This window comes from Notamacropus eugenii, chromosome 5 (assembly GCF_028372415.1).
Source record: "Notamacropus eugenii isolate mMacEug1 chromosome 5, mMacEug1.pri_v2, whole genome shotgun sequence".
NCBI classification, from domain to species: Eukaryota; Metazoa; Chordata; class Mammalia; order Diprotodontia; family Macropodidae; genus Notamacropus; species Notamacropus eugenii.
This window is the reverse complement of record NC_092876.1, coordinates 170,883,448-170,908,820: the sequence shown is the minus strand read 5'-3', so window position 1 is coordinate 170,908,820 and position 25,373 is coordinate 170,883,448. Positions and strand designations below refer to the sequence as shown.

Sequence of the window (25,373 nt, the reverse complement as noted above, 5' to 3'; positions counted from 1 at the left end):
GGTTTAAGAAACTGAAATGTGCTGCATTTTCTTAAAAGTATTTTAATCAATTGAATGATATAGTCTTGTAATTTTGTTGTTCTTGTTATTAATAAGATCTTTTAGATTTATAGTTTTCCTAATATTGAACCAACCTTTTTATCTGTTATACATCCTAGTTGGTCATAATGTATAATCTTTTTGATACATTGCTGTAACCTTTTTTGCTTACATTTTGTCTACATTTTTGTACTAATGTCAATTAAATATATTGGACAATTCAGTTCTCTTTGTTTCTTTCCCTGATTTAAGCTTCATGACCATATTTCTATCATAGGAGCAATTTAGTGGAATCTGTTTTCTTCTTATTTTAAAAAATAGCTTGTATAGTATTAGGACTAATTTTTTAATGTTTCATTGAATTCAGTTGTAAATCTATGTCATCCTGGAGCATTTTTCTGAATGTTCATTTATGGTTCATTCAATTTTTTTTCTGGTATTAGGTTACTTAAATTCTCTATTATTTCATTGATCTGAGCATTTTATATTTCAAAGTTATTCATCCATTTCATTAAAGTTTTCAGTTTTAAAGAAAGCTAGAACTATTAATTTCTAAAAAAAATTCTTTTGTTTTGAGTTCTTTCTCATTTTTGATTCTGATAACTGAAATTTCTTTTTCCTTTTTATAATTAATTTAGAAAAACTACTATCCACATGCAGAGAAAGAACTATGGAATCTGAATGCAGATGGAAGTATACTATTTTCTGTTTTTTTCTTTTCTGGCAGTTTTTCTCTGTTGTTCTAATTCTGCTTTCACACCATGACTAATGCCAAAATATGTTTAATAAAATTAAATAGGTATAACAGAAATCAAAATTGTGTGATGTCTTGGGGAGGAGGAAGAAAAGGAGAGGGAAGATTTAAAACTCATGGTCTTATAAAAGTGAATATTTAAAACTAAAAATAATTTAATTAATTAATTGAAAAAAGAAATAAATGGATAGCCCTGAAAATTTACATTAAGACTATTAGAAAACTGGGGTACAATGTACTGAGCATACTATTAAACATTAAGGTCTACAATTAATCAATTAATTGAAGAATGTACAATAAATCATCTTAAGTTTCAAAGACAAAATTTAAAAAGTGAAAATATAGCAGTATTAGTAAAGCAAACATATTTTTTGGGAAGACCAAGAAAACTGGCAAATCAGTGATTTGGTTTTAGGGAGGAAATCTGTCTTCAGAAATGAGAAGATAAAACACAGCAAATGAAGAGGAAAGTAAGTTTCTTTCCTAAAGGAATAATTACAGTCTTTTACACATAGTTGAATGCTATCAATACTGAAGATTTTAATGAAATGAGAAAGATGAAAAAATAATAAAATTTGGAATAAATAGCTGAAACAATAAAATATAAGAAAGAGAAGTGGAAAACTGCATAAAGCACTTTCTATGGTAAATTCTAATCAAGAATTAGATCAACTTAAAATGAATTCTAGTAAACATTTAGATATCCAAGAATTTTCATGCTAAAAAGAAAAAAATTCAATGTCAATTCATCAAATTCCTTCCATAAAAATATGCACTTAGTAAACAAACAAAGAGAATGTAGGGCAGAAAAATGAACCAAAGAGAAATACATAACTTATTGATACTGATATAAACATTAAATGAAATCTTGTAGTTTGTATAATTATATCCCAAAAGTTATTCACTATGAGTAAGTTGCATTTATACCAGGAATGTTCAAATGTTTTATTAGAAAAAAATGAGTATACAAAGCATAATCATTCCAAAAAACCCTAAACATGTTACACCAGTGGAGGTTGAAAAAATTGATACAAAGCAGCACTCATGTTGAAAACTTTAAAAAAGAGAAACATAAGGGCTTTTCTTCACCATATTCTTAAGAAAAACAATTTAAAAATCAAATATTACCATTTTTTTGTAATCAAGTTCTCCCATTGAGACCATGGGACCAATTTCTATTCTCATTATTAATACTTGTGAAGATCCTATCAATACTATATATAGCACTACGATAATAAAAAACAATTTGAGGAAGTGATAACTGAAGAATAGGAAACAGGGTATTTGTTGGTGATAAGTTGTTTTGCTAAGTCAATCCAAAATATTGGGCCAAAACCATTAATTGAGGTAAGTAACTTGAAATGGAGTAGCATGATGAATGAAATACCCAAAATATCTTCTCTTCATATGAATTACAACAGGAAAATAGATTGAAAGAGGAATGGTGTTTAAGGTAATAAGAAAATACATTTATTGTTTGAGATTTAACTTACCAACACACAGTTAGGTTTTATATCAATGTAAAAGTAATCTCCATGGAAATAAAGAATTAAATAACCAGAGAGGCACTGAATATTCAAGTATTGTCTGTTAAAATAATGAAGATAATAATGGTAAAAAAATGTTAATATATAAATTTAAAACAATTTGACATTAATTTTAATACAAATGTTACACCAAGTAATTAGATGAAATAATGTCAAATTTCACATGATGAAAAGAAATAAAAAGCCAAAAATATCATGGAAACAGAAACAAATGAAGGAAATAAAAAAACCCACAATAATGGAAACCAACTGGCATTTTACGACTTAATAAATGTATATCATATTTCAATAGAAGATATTCTAAATTTTGTGTCTGAAGATCTATATTTGAATAATTTCATTACTATTTTTGTAACCATGGGAAATTCATAAACTCTCCAGTCTTCATTTTCCATATCTGTAAGATGAGAGAAACAGATTATTTAAACTCTAGTTAAGTTTACATCTCAAAAAAATAAATTAGATATTGGTTGACCTCTTTATTTTTCCCTTCCAAAACCTTTTATTTAGTGCGTTTTTTCTGTCTTTTTTCCTTTTCCTTTTTGATAATCTCCTGTTTAGTATTTTAGATCTTTTGATCTTTAATCGAGCTTAAATAAGTGAGCTTTGAAAGTTTTTTTCTAGAAACCAGATCACATCACCATGTGTGGAGTTTTGCCACCCCACTCTTACCAAAAAGCCAAATTAACTGACACCTGATATCACCTCCTTCCTTCATCTATGTATTTCTTTATTCAAAAATCAAAACAAGAATCAGCCTAAATAAGCTTGCAATTTGTTGGGCTTAGGGGTGGATAGATCAATATACACCTATAGAAGTAAGTACTACATATGCATATATATGTATATGTGTGTGTATTTGTGTGTGCATATTTAGTTACCATAAACTCCCTTGTGTCCAAATAACGCACAAGGGTAGAGGATTTAACTTCTTTACCACTTTAATGAGCCTGACTTTAGTATTACACATGGTTTGGAGAATAGTTTCCCCTGGACACAAGTAGGATAATGAAATCTAATTACCTTGATTCTACGTTGACAGGAGCATCTAGACAGTTCATGCTCCCATGTATTATCTTGAGAGTTCAGTTTGGGGCTGTAACCCTCAGAGATTATGGCTGTATAAAATGTTGTTCAAGAGAGAAGTTTTGAGAACCAAGGTTAGAAACAAGGAGGAAAGTCCCACGTATAAATTTAAAGACTGAGTAGAAGATTGAATCCCTTAGGAGAAAAAAAAAAACAAAACAGTTCTGTGGTACAGTGTGTAAACATGGACATTGTGATTACGGCTCCCTGAAGTGTTTGATTCCAAGGAGAGAACCTGTTGGATCCTCCCTGTGCTTTCAATATAGTTCATGAGAATATCACATCCAAAATAAAGTCTTCAGTTTCCTATCACCTGTTGATTATGGTGACACTTCTGAGGACTATTTCCTCCCCTAAATCCAGAGCATTCCTCAGGTAATGTCATAGTTTTGTGATTTTTACAGCTCAAAACACCTCTCTATGCAGTCCAGAGGCTGAGGCTTATTCTCTGATTACTTCAGTAGAAAAATAAATAGAAGAGGGAGAATCTTTGATCAATATTATCTGCATTATATTTCTCCTTCAGAACCCAGGGGCTCAAAACCAACAGAGACCATCACTAAAGTGACTAGGCAGTAAAAGGGTGAGTGTGTAACACATTCATTTTAGAATTTTTCCTTCTGTTTTGTCCTCCTTTCTTTTGCAATCATGAGATTTGAGGATTGTGTAAAAAACCATGTCCCTAAGCTTCATCACTGACTCATATATAGGTCTTTTGGTGTACTCTCCATGTGAGTGGGGAAGAGAACGTGGAATGATAATGGGGACTTTGTATCATTTCCCACACAGGACTCTCCTCTGAAAGAGGGACTTTAGATCTGGTCTACAGGCAGCTGGGTGGTGAAATGGAGAGAACCTTGGGCTTTAAATCAGAAAGACCTGAGTTCCAATCCAGCTCAGGTACTGAAAAGCTGTGTGACCTTGGGCAATGTCACTTAATCTCTATTTGCTTCAGTTTCCTCAAGAATAAACTGGGGATAAGAACAACATCTACTTCCCAAGTTTGCTAAGAGCATCTAAGAATATATATTTGAAAAGGATTTGAAGCAGTGTTTGACACGTAATAGGTGCTATGTCAGTGCTTGCAATTATTACTTTCTTTACTAGTAATCTTATTGGTAATATTGATAATAGTTAATATAAAATTAATAATAATACTTTTACCATAGGCATTTGCAGAACTCTTTGAAGTAATATTTAATCACCTCTGAAATGGGGAAAATTAGTTAAAGTTTTTCTGGAGCTAACCACCTTAGGTGATGCTGTGGGACATGGGAATACTACTGTTATATTCCCCATATCTGTTTGCTTTGGAGTCTGAGGAACATCAACTGTTATTCTGCAGGGGAATATCAACTGTTAATCTGCAGGGGAGCATCAACTGCTGTTCTGCAGGGGAACTCAGGAAAAATTTTCTGTTACCATCCAGCTCATGGAGAAAGTTACTCAGCCCAATCAAAATTCCTGGATATCTTGGGGAAGATAAGAACCTTCTCTGCAAGGCATGGCGATGAAGTTTTCCAGACACTTCTAGAATTTCTCTTTTACTATAACTGGAGATGAGATTTGGTTGCCTCTAGCAATTATTTTGGGTCTAGTAGGACTTTTTTTCCTCTCCTCATCTATTCCTCCAGAGGAGAATGGCTTTGGCAAATGCCTCTTCTGTAACTGAATTCATCTTTGCAGGCTTAACAGATAAACCACAGCTCCAGTTACCCCTGTTCCTCCTGTTTATGGGGATTTATGTGATCACTATAGTGGGAAATGTAGGACTGATCATTTTAATCAGGATGAATTCTCAACTTCAAACTCCTATGTACTTTTTTCTGTTCAATTTATCTTTCATAGATCTCTGCTACTCCTCTGTCTTTACTCCCAAAATGTTGATGAATTTTGTCCTAACCAAAAACATCATCTCTTATTCAGGATGTATGACACAGCTCTATTTTTTCTGTTTCTTTGTTATTTCTGAATGTTATGTGTTGACAATAATGGCTTATGATCGTTACATTGCCATCTGTAATCCATTGCTGTATAATGTTGCTATGTCCAATCAGGTCTGTTCAAGACTACTGGGTGGGGCATATGTAATGGGGTTTGCTGGTGCCATGGCCCACACTGGATTCATGCTGAGAGTGTCCTTCTGTGATGCCAACATCATAAACCATTACATGTGTGATGTGCTTCCCCTCCTCCAGCTCTCCTGCACCAGCACCTATATCAATGAGCTGGTGGTTTTCATTGTTGTGGGCACTAGTGTTACAGTGCCTAGCGTCACCATCTTCACCTCTTATGCTCTCATCCTGTCCAGTATCCTGAACATCAGCTCCACTGAAGGCAGGTCCAAAGCTTTCAGCACCTGCAGCTCCCACATAATTGTGATCACTCTTTTCTTTGGGTCAGCTTCATTCATGTATCTTAAGCCCTCTTCGTCAGGGTCAGTGGAACAGGACAAAGTATCTACAATCTTTTACACAAATGTGGGGCCCATGCTAAACCCTATCATTTATAGTCTGAGGAATAAAGATGTTCAGGCTGCTTTAAGGAAAACCTTGAGGAGAAGAATGTTTTCCAGAACGTGAGCAGAATTTTCATAATCTGAGGTGAATTCAAGGGCCCAAGGTTGCTTTTCTTTCCTTGGTTAATTAAAAGTACCTTAGGATGGACTCTTTACCCAAATTCTTTTCTCCTCATTTTTCATTGTCCAACATTATACCAGCATGACTTGTTTCTTTTGGTTTAAAAAACAGTGGAAAGTACTGACTTTAGAGTAAGTGAATCAGGGTATAAATCCTGGATGTCCTTACTCCAAAAACTTTGGCAGAAACCTTAACCTTTGTGTGCTTCAGAATTTTTATTTGTAAGCATGGAGGGCTTTGGACTATGTGGCTTCTAATATCCTTTTTAGGTATAAATCTTTGATCTATGACTCTGTGAAACTGCAAATATCCCATGAAATCATTCAATAAATTGTATCTTAATTCTAATAGACCTTTCATTCTCTGCCAGTGTTACTGGTCAATAATTCAGGAAGGCAGCATATGAAGGTAGGTTGTTGGGAAAATAGTAATAAAATGACCAAATCATATAGACATAATATAATCTCTTCAAACCCCTCCCCCACCTAAGTCAAGTGTAACTAATCTTATAGCCCTTTACCTAACTGTACTTTTGCTTTTTCCTTCTCAAAATTGTTATTAAAATTATATAGGTTCACAAAGATATAATTTATCCTTTACATGAAAACCAAAGGAATTTCCTTTCACTTTTTCTCCCAGACCTAAACCCCCATGCTTTTAGTCACAGTTGATACTGTTAGAAGATATTACAGGTAGAAGTTTCCTGACACCCACAACAGATACAAAATGGAGTCGGTCTGGATCATAATAATAATTAAAAATTCCCAGCATACTTTAAAGTGCATGTCGATTTACAACTAAGATGATGAAAAATGAACAACTAAGATATACCAATTTTGAAGAAAACATTTTTGGTTTTGAAAAAATTGCTAGTGGGAAATGTTCTTATAACAGTTACAATATGAGAGAGATTCCAGCAAGCTGATTTGACTTGAAAACCTTTTCTAAGGGATGTGTCCTTTCCACTGTCGAATTGACTGAACTATGTTAATGCAAAAGGCATATATTTTAGTGCTATGTCCCATGACATGTATAAGGCACATGTATAAGGTGGCACAGTGGATAGAGTACTAACCCTAGAGTCAGAAGGACCTGAGTTCAATTCTCACATCAGACACTTACTAGCTTTTGGAAGTTGGGCAAATTACTTAACCTTGTTTGACTCAGTTTTGTCATCTGTAATATTACCTGTAGAAGGAAATGGCAAACCACTCCAGTAATTTGCCCATAAAATTCAAATGAAGTCACAGAGAGTCCTAGACCAATCCAATACTCAACAACATTACACTTATTATTAGATGTTGATTGGAAGAGTGGAAGAGATGAAGTCATGAAAATATGTTTGGCATTTTGAAACTCTTTACATCTTTGTCCTTTGCTCCTTTTCCAATTAACCCATGTGTTCCTCACACCCTGAGTCAACCATGATGGCCTACTTGTGCCTCCTGTATGTTATTCCATCTTCATCCTGATGATTTGCACTCTCTATTACTTTGAGTTTACTCCAGTCTTACCTCAAACTCATGGAAACTCATTTCCTTCAACTAATTTTGAGTACCACTTTCTTCATCAATTCATTCCTCTTTTCCCTAGCAATTTCTGTCTTTCCTCCCCAAAACATCTTATATTCATTTTATATGTATATATATATCTATATATATAGATATATACATATCTATATATCTATCTAAGATAGATAGATAGATAGACAGATAGATAGATAGATAGATATAGTTACAAATATGTAATTGTATATGTACCTGGACCATTTTTTTCATTTTTGAAAAATATTTTTTATCTAAACTGCCACCTTAGATGACTTCTTTAATATTGTCTGGAGATTTATCCTGAATATAGTTTATTTGAATTAATTCATCAGTCCAATTAATGAGAGAAAACCAAGTTCAATTTCTCAGTAAGTGAGTAATTTTGTTCTTTTCTCAAACCTTTCTTCAGCTATCACAGGTAACAGTTTTTTCAGAATACAGTTTAAACTTTTGCTACGTGAAGCCTTCTTCATAAAGTTTTCTTTGTAAAAGAACAGTGAAAACAACTCTAAGAAGACCTTTATTTCTCTATGTATTATCCATAAATTCCCCATACATATTGATATATCAAAGCTGAATGCACAAATTTTCCCTACCTACTTTAGGAAGAAGGCCTATTAGAAGGTCAGTTGCTACTGAAACTCCAAACTGCCAGTGAAACTCCACTTTCTGCAAAATTTTACTTGGTTGTTAAAGATATGGTAATGGTATCTGTAGTCTCTGTGGGAGAGCCTAGTCAAGCAGATACGATAGTAATAATATATTAATATGCTAGTATATGTAATTAAATAATGAATATTTTGGAAATGCATGCTCAGATGTTTTTATAGTAATCAGGCAAGAACACAAAGTTTGGAGATGACTGTATTCTAAAACGTAAAATTGTAGTTTTAGAGCTGGAAAGGGACCTTAGATTTCATCTAGTCCAACATGTCATTTTACAGAGATGTTAAGTACTTGCCAGAGTGACATAGGTAGTAAGAAGAAGAGTCAATATTTGAAGAGTTGAACGTTATTTGAGGAGCAGTTTAGAATTCAACGTTTCTCTTTCTGAAAAGGAGAATGGTACAGTAGAAAGAGTGCTGACATCTTATCTCAAATCCCAACTCGGGTTTTAGTTGACATTGGCAAACTTAACTTTTCACGGCCTAAATTTTCTTATCAACAATATAGGAATAATACTACTACTTCAAAAGTTTGTAATGAGAGCAACTGATAAAATATAAGAAAAATGTTTGACAAGCATTAACACTCTATATACATTTCAATTATTTATTTATTAACTTTAGTTATTTGTGTATCAGTTTTCCTTCTTTCTATTCCAATGGGGATCAAATAAAAACAGTATTGAGACAAGTAATCATCCCACTATATTTTTATATTGAATGCTCTACATACTCAGGTTTAGGTTGCTAAAATGATTGCTTTTTTAATTCCATTCTCTGTAGGGTTGTTAAAAGCATTCCTGGCACAATTCCAGTAGCAGAAAGAACAACCAGGATATTATATGCCTCTTTCTCTTCTCATATATTGCAATTTTCTCTGTTAGGCATTTATATATTTTAAGACTTTTTTACATATAGGTTGGAGTTTATGTGGATTTAATAGAGTATTATCAATTTTTTTCTCAAAGCCATGTCTGGGCAAATTTTAACTGTTCAGTTCTGATACAGTATATTGGTTACATTTTCCTTAATTGTTTGATATTTTTATTTGTAGGATAGCAATTTGTCATTTTTCAATCCATAAAAATTATTGGACCTCTCATGTATAATCCCAGTCACCAGTTCATGTCATGTGAAGTATTCCAGAATAGATAAATTTTTAAATCTTGCAGTGATGTACTTCACAGGTTTCACTTTTTCCTTTCATAATTTGCATTTATCCTTGGGGATAACCCTTACATAATTTTTAATAACGATGATGTAGTTCTGATTTTCCTTCTCTTTCTATAAATAAACACACATGATGAAGTCATTTTTTCAACACTTATTTGTGGGAATACCATTGGATGAATTCATGTATATATTTTACATAGAAGATCTTTGGTTCCATTATTAGAAAGCTATTGAGTTAGCTCTTTCCTACGTTTTGTCTGGAAGTGACCCATTTTCAGCTATAATATTTCAAGAAATGTAATGGAACCTATCCCTTATTATCTTTACTATTTATTACTTGATGAAATGACCTTTACCTCTGTGACTTTTTACCTCTTTATTATATACTTTTAGAACGTCTATTATTCTTCTTACTATTTTTTTGGCATGGAAATCTTAATCTTTTCATAACTGCCATAGAATGATGATCATCTTCTTTACATTGAAATTGAATGGATTTTTGTTATGATACTTTCAAAAATGGTTACAGTCTATTTTACAATTCAGAATGTATATACTAAGCCTTGTAGCTCATAGATATTAATTGCGTTAAATATATTCCAATTCAGCTTTGATTTTTGGGTGCCAGTATTCTTCTAAAATATTTCATCATAGCTTTCTCCTTGATATCTTTGTGCATGGACACCAAGGAATTTGGTTTTGTAGCCTTCATAAATTATACCTACGTGACCTCTAAATTCAAGCTCAACCTTTTTAAAACAATTTACATTAACTTGAATCCAAAATATAATCTGTGACCATTGGGAAAATTATGCCTCATTGTAAAGGAACTCTTTAATGCATTTTCTTTGTATCTGTATAACTTGATGTCTTCCATGTACATTGAGCTCTTGCACATGTACTTTGATATTATACATTGAATAAGTAAGATATCTTGCTTTTATTTATTTTTTTAACTTGCAGACAATTCTTAGTTCCATTCAGGAGAGATGGCAAGGAGTTTAAGGGTAGGAAATACCCTAACGGGCTTGAATTGTTTCCCTGGAAGATCACCATTTTAAAATTATTTGTTTTGGATATTATTGGGTTGGGGTCATGCTTTAAATGGAGAACAATTTTCCACAAATGTTCCAAATATTTCCTATCTGCAATACAATTATTTATTTTTATATATTTGTAGTAGAGAAGTCATGAGTGTAAAACTGAGTCACAGGTCTTGCTGATCATACTTTGCCTGTTTCGGTAATCAGCATCATCAACAATCAAACATTTCTGATATGATCTGTAGTGGTATTATGATTTCTTCACATTTATTTTTTCTTATTTTGGTACCAGAAAATGAAGGAGATCTACTCACTCTGATATTCTACATGTCAAAATCATCATCATCATCATCATCACCTTCTCTTCTTCTTTCCTTTGCCAACATTGTCATTGTCATCATCATTGTTAAAATTACCTTAATGGAAAGAAGATGAAAGTTTAGAGGAAGTTTCCTCAGAAACAGGTTATAAAAGATGCCCTATTGATGATTAATTAGTCCTTACTACAACCGAAAAATCCCAAAGGTATGGTTTCCATATCTGATGCTTTGGAAAGTCCTTCTCAAACTCTAAAGTACTCCCTAAATATGAATCATTATTAATATGTAATATTTAGATCTCTTCAAATTTTCAAAAATACTCCATATACTTCATCTCATTTGATTCTCACAATAATACTGCATGGTAAATATTTCAGATACTATCCCTACTTTATAGTGAAGAAATACAGATTGAGTGCCCATAATCACAAAGCTACTAAGTGCTAAAAATGGAATTTGTATCTTTATCTCTCTTGACTCCAAGTCCAGCACTTTTTAGGTCTCTGCCTTTGCCTATTAGGTTTCAGTTCAGAGGTATTTACTTCCTGACCTTGTTTTAAGAAAGCACATTTGCCTATATAATCTCTAATCTAGCAACCTGTTAAGTGATATGTAATTCCTGGGCCTTTTATGATCATCTCTGCTATTGTTGTCCAAGTTCTACATAGCCTTTTTTCCTTTACAGGATGTGATCATATCATCTAAATACAGACTTTTTCAAGGATGAACAGATTTAATATATCTTAGTTTCTCAGAATAGTTTGACATATTTTATGGAGAAAAGACTTTTCATTTTTATGGCAGTCATTTCCTACTGAGGTAAATTAAGAGAGTCTCTTATATTTTCAAGGTCTGGATTAAAACTACACAAAATACATTTTTAGGCTTTTTCCACAAATAGTAATTGTGAAATAAATCCAGGATTAGAAATATTGGTCAATTTTGAAAGAACTTTTTGATATTCAGCAAATGGTGTTTTATAGAGATCCACATTTACTGACTCAAACAATTGATGGGAAGTACTAAATAATTTGTAATCCCTCTTTGCTTATTGCTTGTCAGAAACAAAAATTGAGATCTTAAACATGCTCTTCCAACAAGTTATTGAAAGACAAAGAAAAAAAGCATTTGTGTAAAGAAACTGATAAGATCTATTTGTGAAGCAACACAATTTCTGAGATAAAATGTTGCCGAGAGTCAAAGATAGTTCGGAGCACAAGATGGATGAATGTACTGAGAGTACTGGTTTAAAGTCAGAGTGATGATAGGTAACAATGCTTATGTTCTACCTGGGCATTTGCCAATAAATTTTTTTAGATTTTTTAAAGATTATAACTAACAAATTTGTAAATCAAATTTGGGACCTGTCGGAAGGTTATATAATAATTGTTGGATTCATACTTTATAGAAAGATGGATTTCTTTTGCCCTTTACCTCATAACGTAACATGTCACTGACTCACAGGATGATCTAATTAGAGACATTAGAAAATGTTAAGCATCCAGGAAGAAGTATTGAGAAGAAACTGGAAAGAGATAGAAGTGTCTGAAAAGTAGAGTGAACGCAGAAGAGAAGGCAAAAAAGACTTCTAGATGAGACAGGTGACCAAATGACTCTAATTCTTTTGTTGGAAACTTGCTGATTGGAAGACAGTCTTTGCTTTGCTGATTAATTGAAGAAAATCTGGAAGGTGAAGGGAGGAGAGTGAAACTCTATTGCTGTTTGACTTTATGTTCCCTGGCAATTGGCTAACAAGTATCTGAGATTTGAATCCAGTTCTTCTTGACTCTAAGTATTGCACTGTAGCTGCCTCAAGGGCTTTTCCCAAGGATTACCAATCTACTCCAGTACTGACTATTAGTGCCACCCCTTATTTTTGAAGCATCAGCCTCAGTATACACAAGGAGCTAAGAAACTAGTTAAACAGGAAGCTAATTTTGTAATAATTCAGCTCATTTGACCCGTAGCATGAATTGACTATGAATTTTCAAATAATCATTTGCAAAGTGTCAAATTGAAAAAAATAATTTGTATACAAAACTCCAAGATACTGAGGACAATTTAAAACACTTGGTGTGCAGTAAATTATGTTATGATCTATTTACTTAGATACTTCAAATGAAAGTGTAGTAATATTGAAGAATAAACCATTCTGCAGATGTGAATAGAGAAACTTATAGGACACCAAACCACCTCTCTGGAGGAACCTGAGATATCTAACATAGATATTACCATAGGAGCCATTCCAGTAATAATACAGCCCAGAAATCAGGAATGGTTCCCTCTAGATGACTAGCTTCTAACAAGTAAGTTCTATACTGACAAGAAAAATCAAGCCAGAGACCAGAGGTAAAGTGACCTGAGTGAATACACCTAGAGGGCTTGATCCTTCACCTCTCACCTTGGCCACTAGCTCTGAGGAAGAACACCTCCATCATGCAGCCCTTCAAGAATAACATGGAGTGTAAGGAGTCTTTGAATGGTCATGTCACTCCAGGGAAAATTATTACTTACTCAATAGCTACTGGAGGGGTAATATCACAGAGACCTAGTTAATAGTAAAAGGTGGTTAAAAAAGGTTTAGCCACCTCACTGATTTTATAAGTTTTCATAATTTGAATATGTGGGAGTATAATAACTTGGAGAAGGAGTGTAGGATTATGTGAGGATCATTGAAAAGTGACATAGAGACTGAAATATTAGTTGTGCTGTTATATGTCTGTGGGTGAACACTAATGAATGTGAGGAAAGCATGCTAAAGTAGAGGTATTAATATGTTTTAAAACCAGGAAGGAGCTTTGCTGGCCCTTCAGAGATGTTCCTTTTCTCACTTTCTTAGTCTGATGGATTTGTAACTCCCAGCAGAATGAAAAGGAGATGCAATATCGATAATAGAGAAATTTGGATGGGGGAACTGCAAAAAATAGGAGACAAGTACGTTGGTGCCTTGTGGGTGGATCTGTGGATATGCATAAATTTTGGAAAGCAATTTAGAATCATTTGCAAAAAGTTACTAAACACTATGTGCCCTTCGAACCAGGCCTATTCCCCCAAAAAAGATCAAATAAAGAGGAAAATATCTGTTACGTCAAAAATATTTATAACAGCTCTTTCTGTGGTTGCAAGAAAACCTGGAAGCTAAGAGAATATTCAGCTCAATAATGACTGAATAAATTGTGGTATATGAGCATGGTGGAATATTACTGCTCTAAAAATAGGGAACAGATGATTAAAAAGACACAGAAAGACATATGACCTGTTCTAAAGTGAAGTGAGCAGAACTGTACCAATTTTTGCTACAGCATTGTTATTATGGAAATGAACAACTCTGAAGACTTTTTTAAACTGATGAAGTGGGAAATAAGCAGATCTATGAGAACAATTTATGGAACAGCGTAAAAATCAACAACTTTGAAAGTTGTAACAACTATCATCAATGACTATTCATGATTCCAGAGGAATAATGATTAAATATATTAGTCATTATAGTGAGGTGATAGATTTAGGATACGAATTGAGACATATATTCTTTTATAGGGGTATTGGGAGAACTTTTTTTTTTTGTTTTGTATATTTGCTAAAATAATTTTTTTTCCCAATTGGGTTGGAGAGAGGGGAAGAATGGATTTACATTCATTTAAAATTATAGAAATGAGATTGTACAAACGTGATATGATGTATTCACTTTCATATAATGTCACGGTATTACTAATTTTACTTACCAATTTTACTTGGTTACAAGAGAACTGTTATAAAGTGATAACCTGTAAATGTAATCTTAAAAAGAAAACACATTGTAAAACGTAAAGGTAAAAATGAAAAATAAAACTCCAGTGCTCAAGTAAAAATAATAAAATGAAGAGCAGATACTAGGTGTACAATTTTTAGTCCTCTGTTAATAACATCAAAGGTAGGTTTATGCTGACAACATTTTGGTTTTGTCATATAATAGCAGCAATACTTTGGGAGAGAAGGGGGTCTGACAGTAGAAGGGGAAAAACACTGAAATGTCCTGTCTTAAATACCAGAAAATAATGAACATTTTGGTTCCAGTCAAGTAGTGTTGTAGGTGAATTCTCATCCTGTTTCCATCTTCTCCAAAATCTTCACAAACTCCTATCATGGTGAGTCTGTTGAACTGACCAGCCTGCAACTATGATCCATAGTAACAATATTGTGCACAGAAATAGTTCATCTTGGGAAATCTTGGCATCTTTATACAAGTAATAAAATGAAAAGTCAAGTTGTTTATTATCCTGGATGTTGAATGATTCTATTCTATTAACATCTTTGCTTTTCTTATTATTTTTGATTGGCTGGAAATGAACCAGAGTTATGAATTCATGGAATTTTATGTGGTACTTTCCCTTAGGAAAAAAAGGAATTGATTATCAAGGCTCTAATTAGGCTCTAATTGACACTAGGCTTTGGAATCCCTTAGAATTCTTCTCCATTGAGGGTTCGGTTAACTGGACTGAGGAAAATGGTGATTTGACTGTGAAAAATTCTCTCTTCTCTTCTCTCCTCCCCTCCCTTACACCTTCCCTCCCTCCCTCTCTTTGTCTCTGTCTCTCTGTCTCTGTCTCTCTCTCACACACACACACAAACACACTCACACACACACTCAGACACACACTCAGACACAAACAACATCCCTTCCTAACACACTTTGAGAATCTAGAATCCATCACCCCAACAGCTAAGGGAACTCCCAAGAAAGCTGGAAAGCATATTGAAGGAAAATGTCAGGGAAAGAAAGGGAAAAACACCATTTCTGAGGGTTGCAATGACTGGGGGAAGACTCAAGTGTCAACCAATCAAAAGTGACCTGTGAACCCAATCTGAATCATATCCAATTGTACTTTTGAACTGACAGACATAGATAGAGGACAATCAGGATAAAATTTTGCCTATCAAAAGAATTAATGAATGAATTTGAATCTCAGAATTAGTATAGTTTTTAGAGCTTTCTAGAAATGATTTTTAATTCATTCTTTTTTCTGTCTTCCTAAGATACTTTAGGCTAGAAAAATGACTCATTGTGACTTTTTCTTGTTTTCTTGTTTTTCTTTCTCAGAATTCAGTTTGACACGATTTTATAGAAGGTTGTGTTGGGAGAACTTGAATTTTAAAAAAATATAATCTACTTTGTAGCAGGAACTACCTTAATAATTTTGTCTTTTTTGGTGAAATGGAAGTTAAAGATTACATGAGGCATCAAGAAACAATGGAACAAAGTCAAAAGAATGAAAAAATAGAAGAAAATGTGAAATATCTCATGAGATAAGCAGCTAACATGGGAAATAGATTGAGGAGAGATAATTTGCAACTTATTAGACTACATAAAAGCCATAATATAAAAGAGCCTAGATATCATATTTCAAGGAATTATAAAGAAAAGCTACCTGGATATTCTAGAAGCAGGGGGAAAAGTAGAAATAGAAAGTATCTACTAATCACATCCTGACAGAATAAAAAAAATGAAAACTAACAGAGATCTTATATCCAAATGCCAGCCTTCTCTGGTCAAGAAAGAATATCACAAACAACCTTAAAGGAGTAACTCCAACAATGCAGAGTCTCAGTCAGGATCACACAAGATTTAGCTGCTACTAATATAAAGCAGTAGGGGGCTTTGAATATGATATTTTGAAAGGCAAGGAAGCTAGAAGGACAATCAAGAATAACCTATGCAGCAAAATTGAGTGTAATCCTACAGCAGAAAAAGAAACATTTAAAGATATATTGGACCTTCGAACATTCTTGATGAAAAGATCAGAGCTAAATAGATAATTTGACACTCAAACACAAGACTTCAGAGAAGCATCAAAGGTAAACATGAATAAGAAATCATAAGGGACTTAATAAGGCTAAAGCATTTATAATCCAATATGGCAAAATAATAATCTAATTATTAAGAACTTTATCATTATTAAGGAAGCTAGTTGGAATCTTCTTAGAGAGCATCAATGTGAGTCTATTATATTGGGATTATCTCAAAAGAAAAATGGAAGGATTAGAAAGACATATACTGGGAGAAAGAAGGGAGTAGAATAATAGGGAAATTATCTCATATAAAAGAGTACAAGAAAAGTCTATAAAACAGAGGGGTAAATTGGAGGTGGTGGATAATGCTTAAAGCTCACTACTTTGGAACTGGTTCAAAGATGGAATAATACACATGTACGTACATACATATACATATAGACATACACATATTTATTCACACACACTTGGGTATAGACATTCATCTTACACAACAGGGGAATAGGAGGGCAAAAATCTAAGAGAAAGGAGAGTAGTGATAAGAGGGAGGGCAAATTAAGGCAGCCAATAGTCAGAAGGAAAACACACTTTTGTGAAGGAGACAGGATAAAAAAAGAGAAGGATAAAAGAAGAGAATAGGATAGAAGGAAATACACAGTAATTATAACTGTGAATTTTAATGGAATGAACTGTCCCATAAAACACAAGTGGATAGCAAAATGGATTAGAAATTAGAATCCAAAATACATTGTTTATAAGAAAGTAACTTGAAACAGAAAGACATAGAACTAAAATAAAGGACTGGAGTGGAATCTATTATCCTGTAAGTGAAGTAAAAAAAAAAAAAAAAAAAAAGCAGGGGTAGTAATCCTGATCTCAAGTGAAGCAAAAGCAGAAATAGATCTAATTGAAAGAGAGACAGCAACCACATTTTGCTAAAAAGTACCATGGACAATGAATTAATATCAACAATATTTGAATCAAATTCTTGAAGGAAAAGCTAAGTTAGTTACAGGAGGAAACAGACAGTACAACTATACTATTGGGGACTTTTATTTACTCTTTTTAAACTTAGGTAAATCTGACCAAAAAACTCAACAAAAAAGAAGTTAAAGAGAGGAATAGAATTTCACAAAAGTTTAATATGGACCTCTGGAGAATATTGAATAGAAACAGAAAGGAGTTTACTTTTCCTAGTCATACATGGCACCTTCAAAAAAATTGACCATGTATTAGGGGACCATGTATACCTCACAGACAAATGCTGACAAGGAGAAATATTAAATGTGCCATATTCAGATCATAATGCAATAAAATAATCCTTAGTAATTTGAAACAGATGAAAATTAATTAGAAACAAAATTATCTTTAGGATTACTAAAGAATGAATTGGTGAAAGAATGAATTACAGAAAGAATCAATAATTTTATTAAAGATAATGACAACAATGGGACAACATATAAAAATTCATGGGATGCAGTCAAAGTGGTACTTAGAGGAAACTTTATATCTCTAAATACATTGGTGAAAGAAAGAGTAGATTAATGAATTGGGTAGGCAACTAAAAGCATAAAAGAACAAATTAAAAATACCTAAGTAGAAATACAAATTCTAAAATAGAGGTTCTGAAAAATCAAAGCAGAGATTAACAAAATAGAAAGTTAAAAAAATCCCATTGAATGATAAATAAAACCAGGGTCTGGTTTTATAAGAAAAAAATAAAAATCAATAAGCAATTTGGATGTTAAAAGAGAAGATAAACAGGCTTTTATTGATGAATTTTACATTTTATATATTTTCTATAGTATCCTTTCTTTCCTCCTTCTTTTAGAGAACTATCCAATATAGCAAACATTGTTTTAAGAAAAAGTTAAAAAATCAGCATAACAAATCAATGCATCAAAAGAGTCTAAAAATATGTGCAATGTACTAGTATATATTTTCTGTTTCTACAAATTTCTGCTTCTACAAGGGATAGCGTATGGATATCTTTTCATATCTTTTCTTTCATGTCATTGCTTGTTCTTTATAAGTTTGCAATATTTATTTTGATTTTTGTAGTTGTTTCATTTTTGAAGTCATTTTATATATTTTCTTGGCTCATCTTACCTCACTTTGCATTGGTTGATGCAGATCTTTCTATAATTCTCTATATTTATCACATTTGTCATTCTAATAATAATATTCCATCATGTTCATGTACCATGACATCTTCAAACTGTTAAATGTGTCTCAGATAGCAATTACTTGTCTCTTTGCCTCTGGATAAATCTTAAGCACCAAGATTCCCTCTATGGTCAAGATCCCTATATATAAGTCAAATAAATGGTTATTTGACTCATGAAACAAAGTAACATTTACAAAATAAAGTTGAAAACCTTTGTTTTTCATTTAAAGTCCGTCACAATCTGATGAAATTCTATTTTTTCCAGCTCTACATCCTAGTTTTTCCCTATAGGCATGGTCCAAGAACATAATACAATGCCATTGTTCCATAAGAAATAACAAAATAAATACGTTCAGAGGAAACTAGGAGGACTTTTATGAACTGATGCAGAAGTCAGTGGGCAGAATTAGGAGACCAATTTGCTCAATGATAACTACTACAGAGAAAGACATCTCTGAAAAACTTTAGAACTGATCAATGTGATGATTAACCACGAGTCCAAAAGAATGAAGATAAAACACTGTATTCACGTTCTAATAATCTAATAGATTAATTTAAAACACAGAGAGAGAATTTCATTTTTGGACAAGACTAAAATGGGAATTTATTTGGTAGCACTGTGTGCATATGTATTAAGGGAATAATTTTTTGAAATTCTCTTAAAGCATTTTAAAAAGAATGGGTAGGAATTTAGAATAAGAAGTACTAACATGCAACAAGCATTTAGTAAGTACTTGCTATGTACTAAACCCTTAAATTGTTCTCAGCATTAGTGTTACAAATACCAAAAAAGAAGAGAGTCGCTGCCTCCAAGGACCTTACACTGTATTGAGAAAAGGTAATATACAAAAGAACTGAAAAAGCATGGGGGAGGGGAATGGAAAGTGGGAGATGGGAGAGGTATAATGTTGAAGTCTGGAAAATCTGAAGCAGAGGTAGGATGGACATGAAGGTTGGTTGACCTGGGACTTTCCTCAAAATTGAGATCCCAAGAGGAACTCCGAAATGGGAGAAGGGGGACTGTCTGGTTGAAGGATGTTTCAGAGTGAGAAGACTGAAGAAGACAGTTAATAGTCAGAATAAGGAGGCCTGAGGCAGCTGAGGATACTTGTAAAATTTGGCAAGTTAGTGTCAGAGGTATGATGTAAATGAAGATGACAGGAAGGGCATTTAAGTAATAAGACAATATAAGCAGATATAGAGACGGAAAAGTACAGGGTATGGCCATCCACTTTTACTGTCATATAGAGTTCCTGGAGGGAAGTATTATGAAATACAGTCAGAAAAGTTAGGTCTTATCAGATTATGAAGAGTTTTGAATGCCAGGTAGCATTTGAACTTTACCACTAAGCAGCCATTAAAAGATTTTGAGCAGAGGAGTGACAAGACTAGATTGGTCCTTAAACAAAGTGTCTTGCAGTGATTTGAGAAGCAATTGAAGAGAAAGAGGAAAGAAACGAAGGAAGGTAGGATAGATATTTAGGAAATTCTTGTAATAGTTCATGTTAATGATAATGAAGCATGAAGCAGGGTGGTGGCAGTAGGAATAGAAGGATTGTCTTTGTTTTGGTGATGGAACTCAGGCTAGTGTAATTTTCAACTCTGATTTCAAAGACAGTTGGGCAGGATGCATGAAATTTCCTAGGATATGTTATGATTTCCCTACAAGGAATTACTGGAAATGGTCATTGTGAATATTTGTACTCAGCAGACAATGATACCTATTTCTGATAACGATTTCTGATGTAATATTTATTTCTTGCAGATTCTGATCCCTTGGGATCTTTCCTAAAGGCTTTAGTTGCTTTGTCATTAATTGTGTCTTCTCTTCCACCAAGAATCTAGTCTCCAGAGATATATCATTCCATGGGAATCAGGGACATATGTGTTTCTAATCCCCATCTCAATATATCAAAATAACTAGCTTTTTTATCCTCCCCTTGCCTTGTCCTGGGAGGAAAATGTCTTCAGCAAAATCAATCTGAGCTTCCTGAAAGGTCAGAGGCAAATCCTCATTTATCTTGGCGGGGGACAGTACAGATGGGGGATTGGCTTTACTTAAATGATCCTGAATTGTTGGGTGTACATATTACTCCAAAGCCTTCTTCCAGAAAAAGAGAAGGTGCTGCCTTTGTGCTCATACTTAAAAAGTCACTACTTTCAACAGCAAATTCTGAAAGGAAAGTACGCTGATTGCTCTAAAATTGCTTCTCTGGTAAATGGTAAGTATAGATTCTCATTTTTCTTTCCTTTTCCTCTCTCATTTTTAAACAACTGATTCTCAGTTCCCTGGATATATTCAATATGGGCTTGTGTTTCTCAGATATCCTCTCAGGGTTATAGACACCCATACAGGGAAGTCCTGTAATTATGTATAACCTTATAACCTTGAAGCCACCACAAGCACCAATGACATTTGTAAGCCTAGGAGACAGATAGTCAATATATTATTAGTTTAGTAATTAAATCACAGAGTCCATACCACTATAAAATTTTCATCCTTTAAAGCTCAAGAATTGATTTGTTCAACTCCATTTGTAGCTACTATGGTCAGTGAAATCTGAAATAACTTAGGAAAGAAAGATTTGAGCTTTCTAGTATATTGATTTGTGCCCTTCAGTTTTGGCAGTAGATCCTGAATACAGGGAGAAACAGAATTTTATTCATTAAAGAAAAATGATTTAACAAGGTATAAGCCAGGATGCAAGATTAAGTAATCAGATTCTAACTGGTGGAAACATTTGAGGCTTTCTGAATTGGGAGGTGGTAAACAAACTGGTGTAATTCCCTGAAATCATAAAAATTGTTGTCTCACTCTCTTCCAAGTGTCTCTATTTAATCAAAGGAAGAAAGAAACAGTAACTGATTGGTAAGTACAGGACCAGTTTTCAAATACGACATATGAGTCACTTAACCTATGTAATTGTGAAAAACTTCTTGCATGAGTCTTTGGATATGATTAGATTTCTGGTCAGCATAACCTGGGTCCCTAGTTAATGTCTCTAAGAAACAGGAAGAGGTGGTCCATCTATGCAGGTCTAGGTTCAAATAATGTAACAAAATTTTCTCACAATTACTATGATTGAAGAAAGTTTTCTCACAAGACAGAAATTGGACTAGATCTTTCACTAAGCTGTTCCAAGTCTCTGAAAATTTATGGGTTTCTGAGATTTTTGTGGGTGGGAATATTTTGGCCTGTATTTTATGATCATAATAAGCAGTGACACCTTTCCGCCTGCTTAGAGCTCTTCAAGAGGAGGCCAGATGACCAATTGCTGGGCATCTTGTATAGAAGATTTCTATTTCAGTGATTCTCTGAGCTGTACTAAACCTTATCTAGCAGCTGCTCTTGGTGTTCTGCTCCACCTTCTGAGAAAGCTCTTTGTGAACTAAAGAAAAACAGTCATGAGTGGACTATATTCTTTGAGGCCTTAGTTATCAAGACCTTAGTAATCACCTCCTACAGTTCTGTTTCTCACCACACTCTTATCTTGGGGACTCTGAGCCACAAGGGGAACAACTCAGTCTAACTCCTGCCAATTCTAGTAATCTTACAAATTTTCTTATTGAGATTATAACTCAAATTGATGTCATAAGTTAAGGATTATCAAGATAAACCTCTACCTCTAATATTCCCTTCCACTTTGCAAGTAACTAGGACACATCTAAAAATAATTTTTGTTTAAATTTTTCTTTGATTTCATTCTCTGAATAAAATAAAATTTGATCCTATGCTTCTCTGTGAAAAATGACTGACTCTAGTGAGAAGGAAGCCCTGATGATGCTCCCCAGGTCTCATTCCTAATTTGTAATGAATCCCACTAAAGGAAGTAAGGTAGGGCCTGTCCTGATTCATAAAGAGCTACTGTTAATGTTTCAGGCCAGATAAGGAAATGAGATCCTTTCAACAATAAATAATAGCTGATATTTGCATACAGGTTTTAAGGTTAACAAAATGCTTTCATAACTAATCTCATTTGTTCCTCACAAGTTATGCAAAAAAAAGAGAATGTTCTCCATTTTGATTTTCATTTGAGACTACCTTCTTTAGCGAAGTGGCTTTGTGGCTGAAGGTTGATCATTTAAGATTGGTCATCTACTTCCTCCTGAATTCTTCCCCCACATAATTTTGGCAAGCCACATAATTTCATTTTTTTCCTTCATGAAATGAGGTTAGAAAATCTACTACTTAGGGGGAATCTGTCATTGTGTCAGAGACAAATAAAAAAACTCTTGTTACGAACTGAACTGTGCAAATAAATGCAATTATAATTAGAGGGGAGAATATTTGAAAAGAAGGAAAAATATAGTTTTGTACTTTTTTATCAAAGCATTTGATGTCTTTCACAGTGACTTTGCCAATTAACAAGGGGATATTCCTTCTCCTAATCTCTTAAGTCCTATGCTCTCATGTGGACCTCAATAAAGCAACCCTCATTTGAATAATTTTTTTTTGGATCAGCATCCATTCACAACTATAGCTAATAAGCACTCACTGTTGCTTTATTTAAAAAAAAAAACTAGACCAACTGAAAGACATATTGCTTCAAAGCAGATTATATGTAATGAAGTGATATTGTAAAATGACATTATAGATCTCCCATGCACACAGGATCACACTCTTCTACAAATGACTACATCAGCAAAGGAGGAAGGGAACTCTGCTACAAAGACCTGTGAGAAGGGAACACTTCCAGAGGGACAGATGCATAGGGAACTTGTGTAGTCAAGGCACATGGGTTTCAAGACTGATTCACATCTCTGTCAGTTTTAGAGTAACTGATATCTTCTGTTGATTTCGTCAGGGAAGCTGCTTTCTCTGTTGAGTTGCATTTCTTTGTTGCTATGTTGTGTTTGCTACAGTGCTCTCTGTTGGATAGCTCTGCTGAGCTCTATTTCCAGCTCTTTTCTGGTCATTTCCACTTAACTGCTTTTCTTTGAGTATTTCTGTTTCTGTGCTCTGCTACTATCTGATGGACTCCAGCAGTTAGGGTGCCTCTCTTCTGCAAGCAGAGGACATACTTTCTTTAGCCGTAGCTCTAGAGTTATTTACAGGTGCCCCCAGTGAATTAACCAGCAAAAGTCAGCAAGTCCTCAGGTCTGAAATACATCTTTTGAATTCTTTTTCTCCTATTATACCTTGGGCTTCCTTTCATCTAAACTCTTACCTGATTTATAGTTTGAAAATCTTTTAAACTCCCATAATATCCTTGAGTCACAAGTCTGGGTTCCCTTTTAAATGATCCCAAGGACTCAATGTAGCAAAACTACAGAGAAGCTGGAGGAAGGAGTTTGCTTTCAATTCTCCATAATGTCACTGGTTTCTGTACACATCAGCTTGAGAGCAGAACTCAAAAAGATGGGAAGGACTTGGTGGAGCTTATAACCTTTGTCTTACCTCCAGCAGAACAGATTCCCCTCATTCTCAATATCTTTGTTTCAAATTCCATGAAAAAAGAATAGCATTCATAGCATAAAATTTAGAGGTGGATAGTATTTTATAGATCATTTAGTTCAACCACCTTGTTCTACAGATGAAGAAACTGAAAACCAGGTACATAGAGTGTTTAGGGTTATACAGGAAGTAAATATTATTCAGATTCAGGTTGTATGTCTGTAGTGGTTTTCCCATTACACTTGTTTTTCATAAATGGACTTGTAATCAAGGTGAATCTCAACTTTGTCTAAGCCTAAAGGAACATCTGTATTTCCCAAGTGGGTTCAACTGTCTCTCTGACCAAAGCTTTCCCTTTTCATTTTTGAATCATAAAATAAGAACATTTTGTCAGTGAATCTTTTGTATACATTTCATTTCTAATTACCAAAAGTTTTGCCTCTATTTCCTTAGTGGTTAAAGTGCATATTTACTGTAGCTTAGAATAGCTCAGTGTTCCTTTTCTCTTTGGTCTTTTATTTGAAAGTCAAGAGTATTTAAGCAATGAATTCTTAGAAAACATAACATACTAAAGCAGTAAAGGGACTTCTAGGTCATCTTGTTAAAAATAAAAAAAAACCCTTCATTTTACAGATAAAGAAATCAAAGCCCAGAGAAGATATGATTCCTAAAAAATATCACCCTTGAAAAGACCCCAAATTTGTAATCTGACTCTCAGAGCTGGAAGGTATAACAGAGGCCAACTATTTTAGCTGAGAAGGAATTGCCTCAGTAATACCCTTCACCATTGGTAGGCCAGTCTTTATTCAAAAATTTAGAGGGAGTTATCAGTCCTGAAAACAAATGATCAAAGAGTCACAGGGGTTTGCCAATGCTGTTAACTCTAAAAATATCAAATAGCTCACACAGATTATCACAACCACAGTTAACTCTTAAAAATAAAATAAAAAAAAATAAAACCAAAGAGATGAGAGGTCATAAGCAAAAAAGCATTCTTTATTCCATTGGAGGAGGGAAATGAGACACATGTGCCAGGACTTCCTCTAGGAGTAGACCATCCTTACTGTGACAACTCTCAGTACATATGCTAGTGTTTACACTGTGTATTATAGCCCTGACAACAAGAGGTAACAACAACGAGACAAGTTTGATTGATAGCAGGACTTCATGACCAAACATGGGTACTCAAGGTGTTTGTCCAAGCTCAGAGACCAACTGGTGCTGGTGTAAAA

At 33.8% G+C, this 25,373-nt stretch overlaps 2 protein-coding genes and 1 long non-coding RNA gene across 3 annotated transcripts in view; 2 read left to right on the top strand and 1 right to left on the bottom strand.

The window, feature by feature from the left end:
* The window catches only part of LOC140505434 (olfactory receptor 8B3-like), a 79,635-nt gene that overhangs the window by 11,140 nt on the left and 43,122 nt on the right, over positions 1–25,373 (top strand). The gene's annotated exons all lie outside the window — the stretch shown is intronic.
* Positions 2,241–25,373, bottom strand: part of LOC140505438 (uncharacterized) — a 71,836-nt gene continuing 48,703 nt past the window's right edge. The window contains exons 2-3 of the long non-coding RNA XR_011967497.1: positions 10,808–10,909; positions 2,241–2,737 (exon numbers count right to left, since the gene is read on the bottom strand). This is a non-coding gene — a long non-coding RNA (uncharacterized lncRNA). The remainder of the gene's footprint in view (positions 2,738–10,807; positions 10,910–25,373) is intronic.
* On the top strand, positions 5,055–6,008 carry LOC140505437 (olfactory receptor 8B3-like). The gene has a single exon (XM_072611422.1). It carries the CDS (start codon positions 5,067–5,069, stop codon positions 6,006–6,008), a length of 942 nt encoding a protein of 313 aa, XP_072467523.1. The 5' UTR covers positions 5,055–5,066.

What these genes read in the sequence shown, in the direction of transcription:
- LOC140505437 (XM_072611422.1), top strand. Translation starts at nt 5,067, where the DNA reads ATGGCTTTGGCAAATGCCTCTTCTGTAACTGAATTCATCTTTGCAGGC.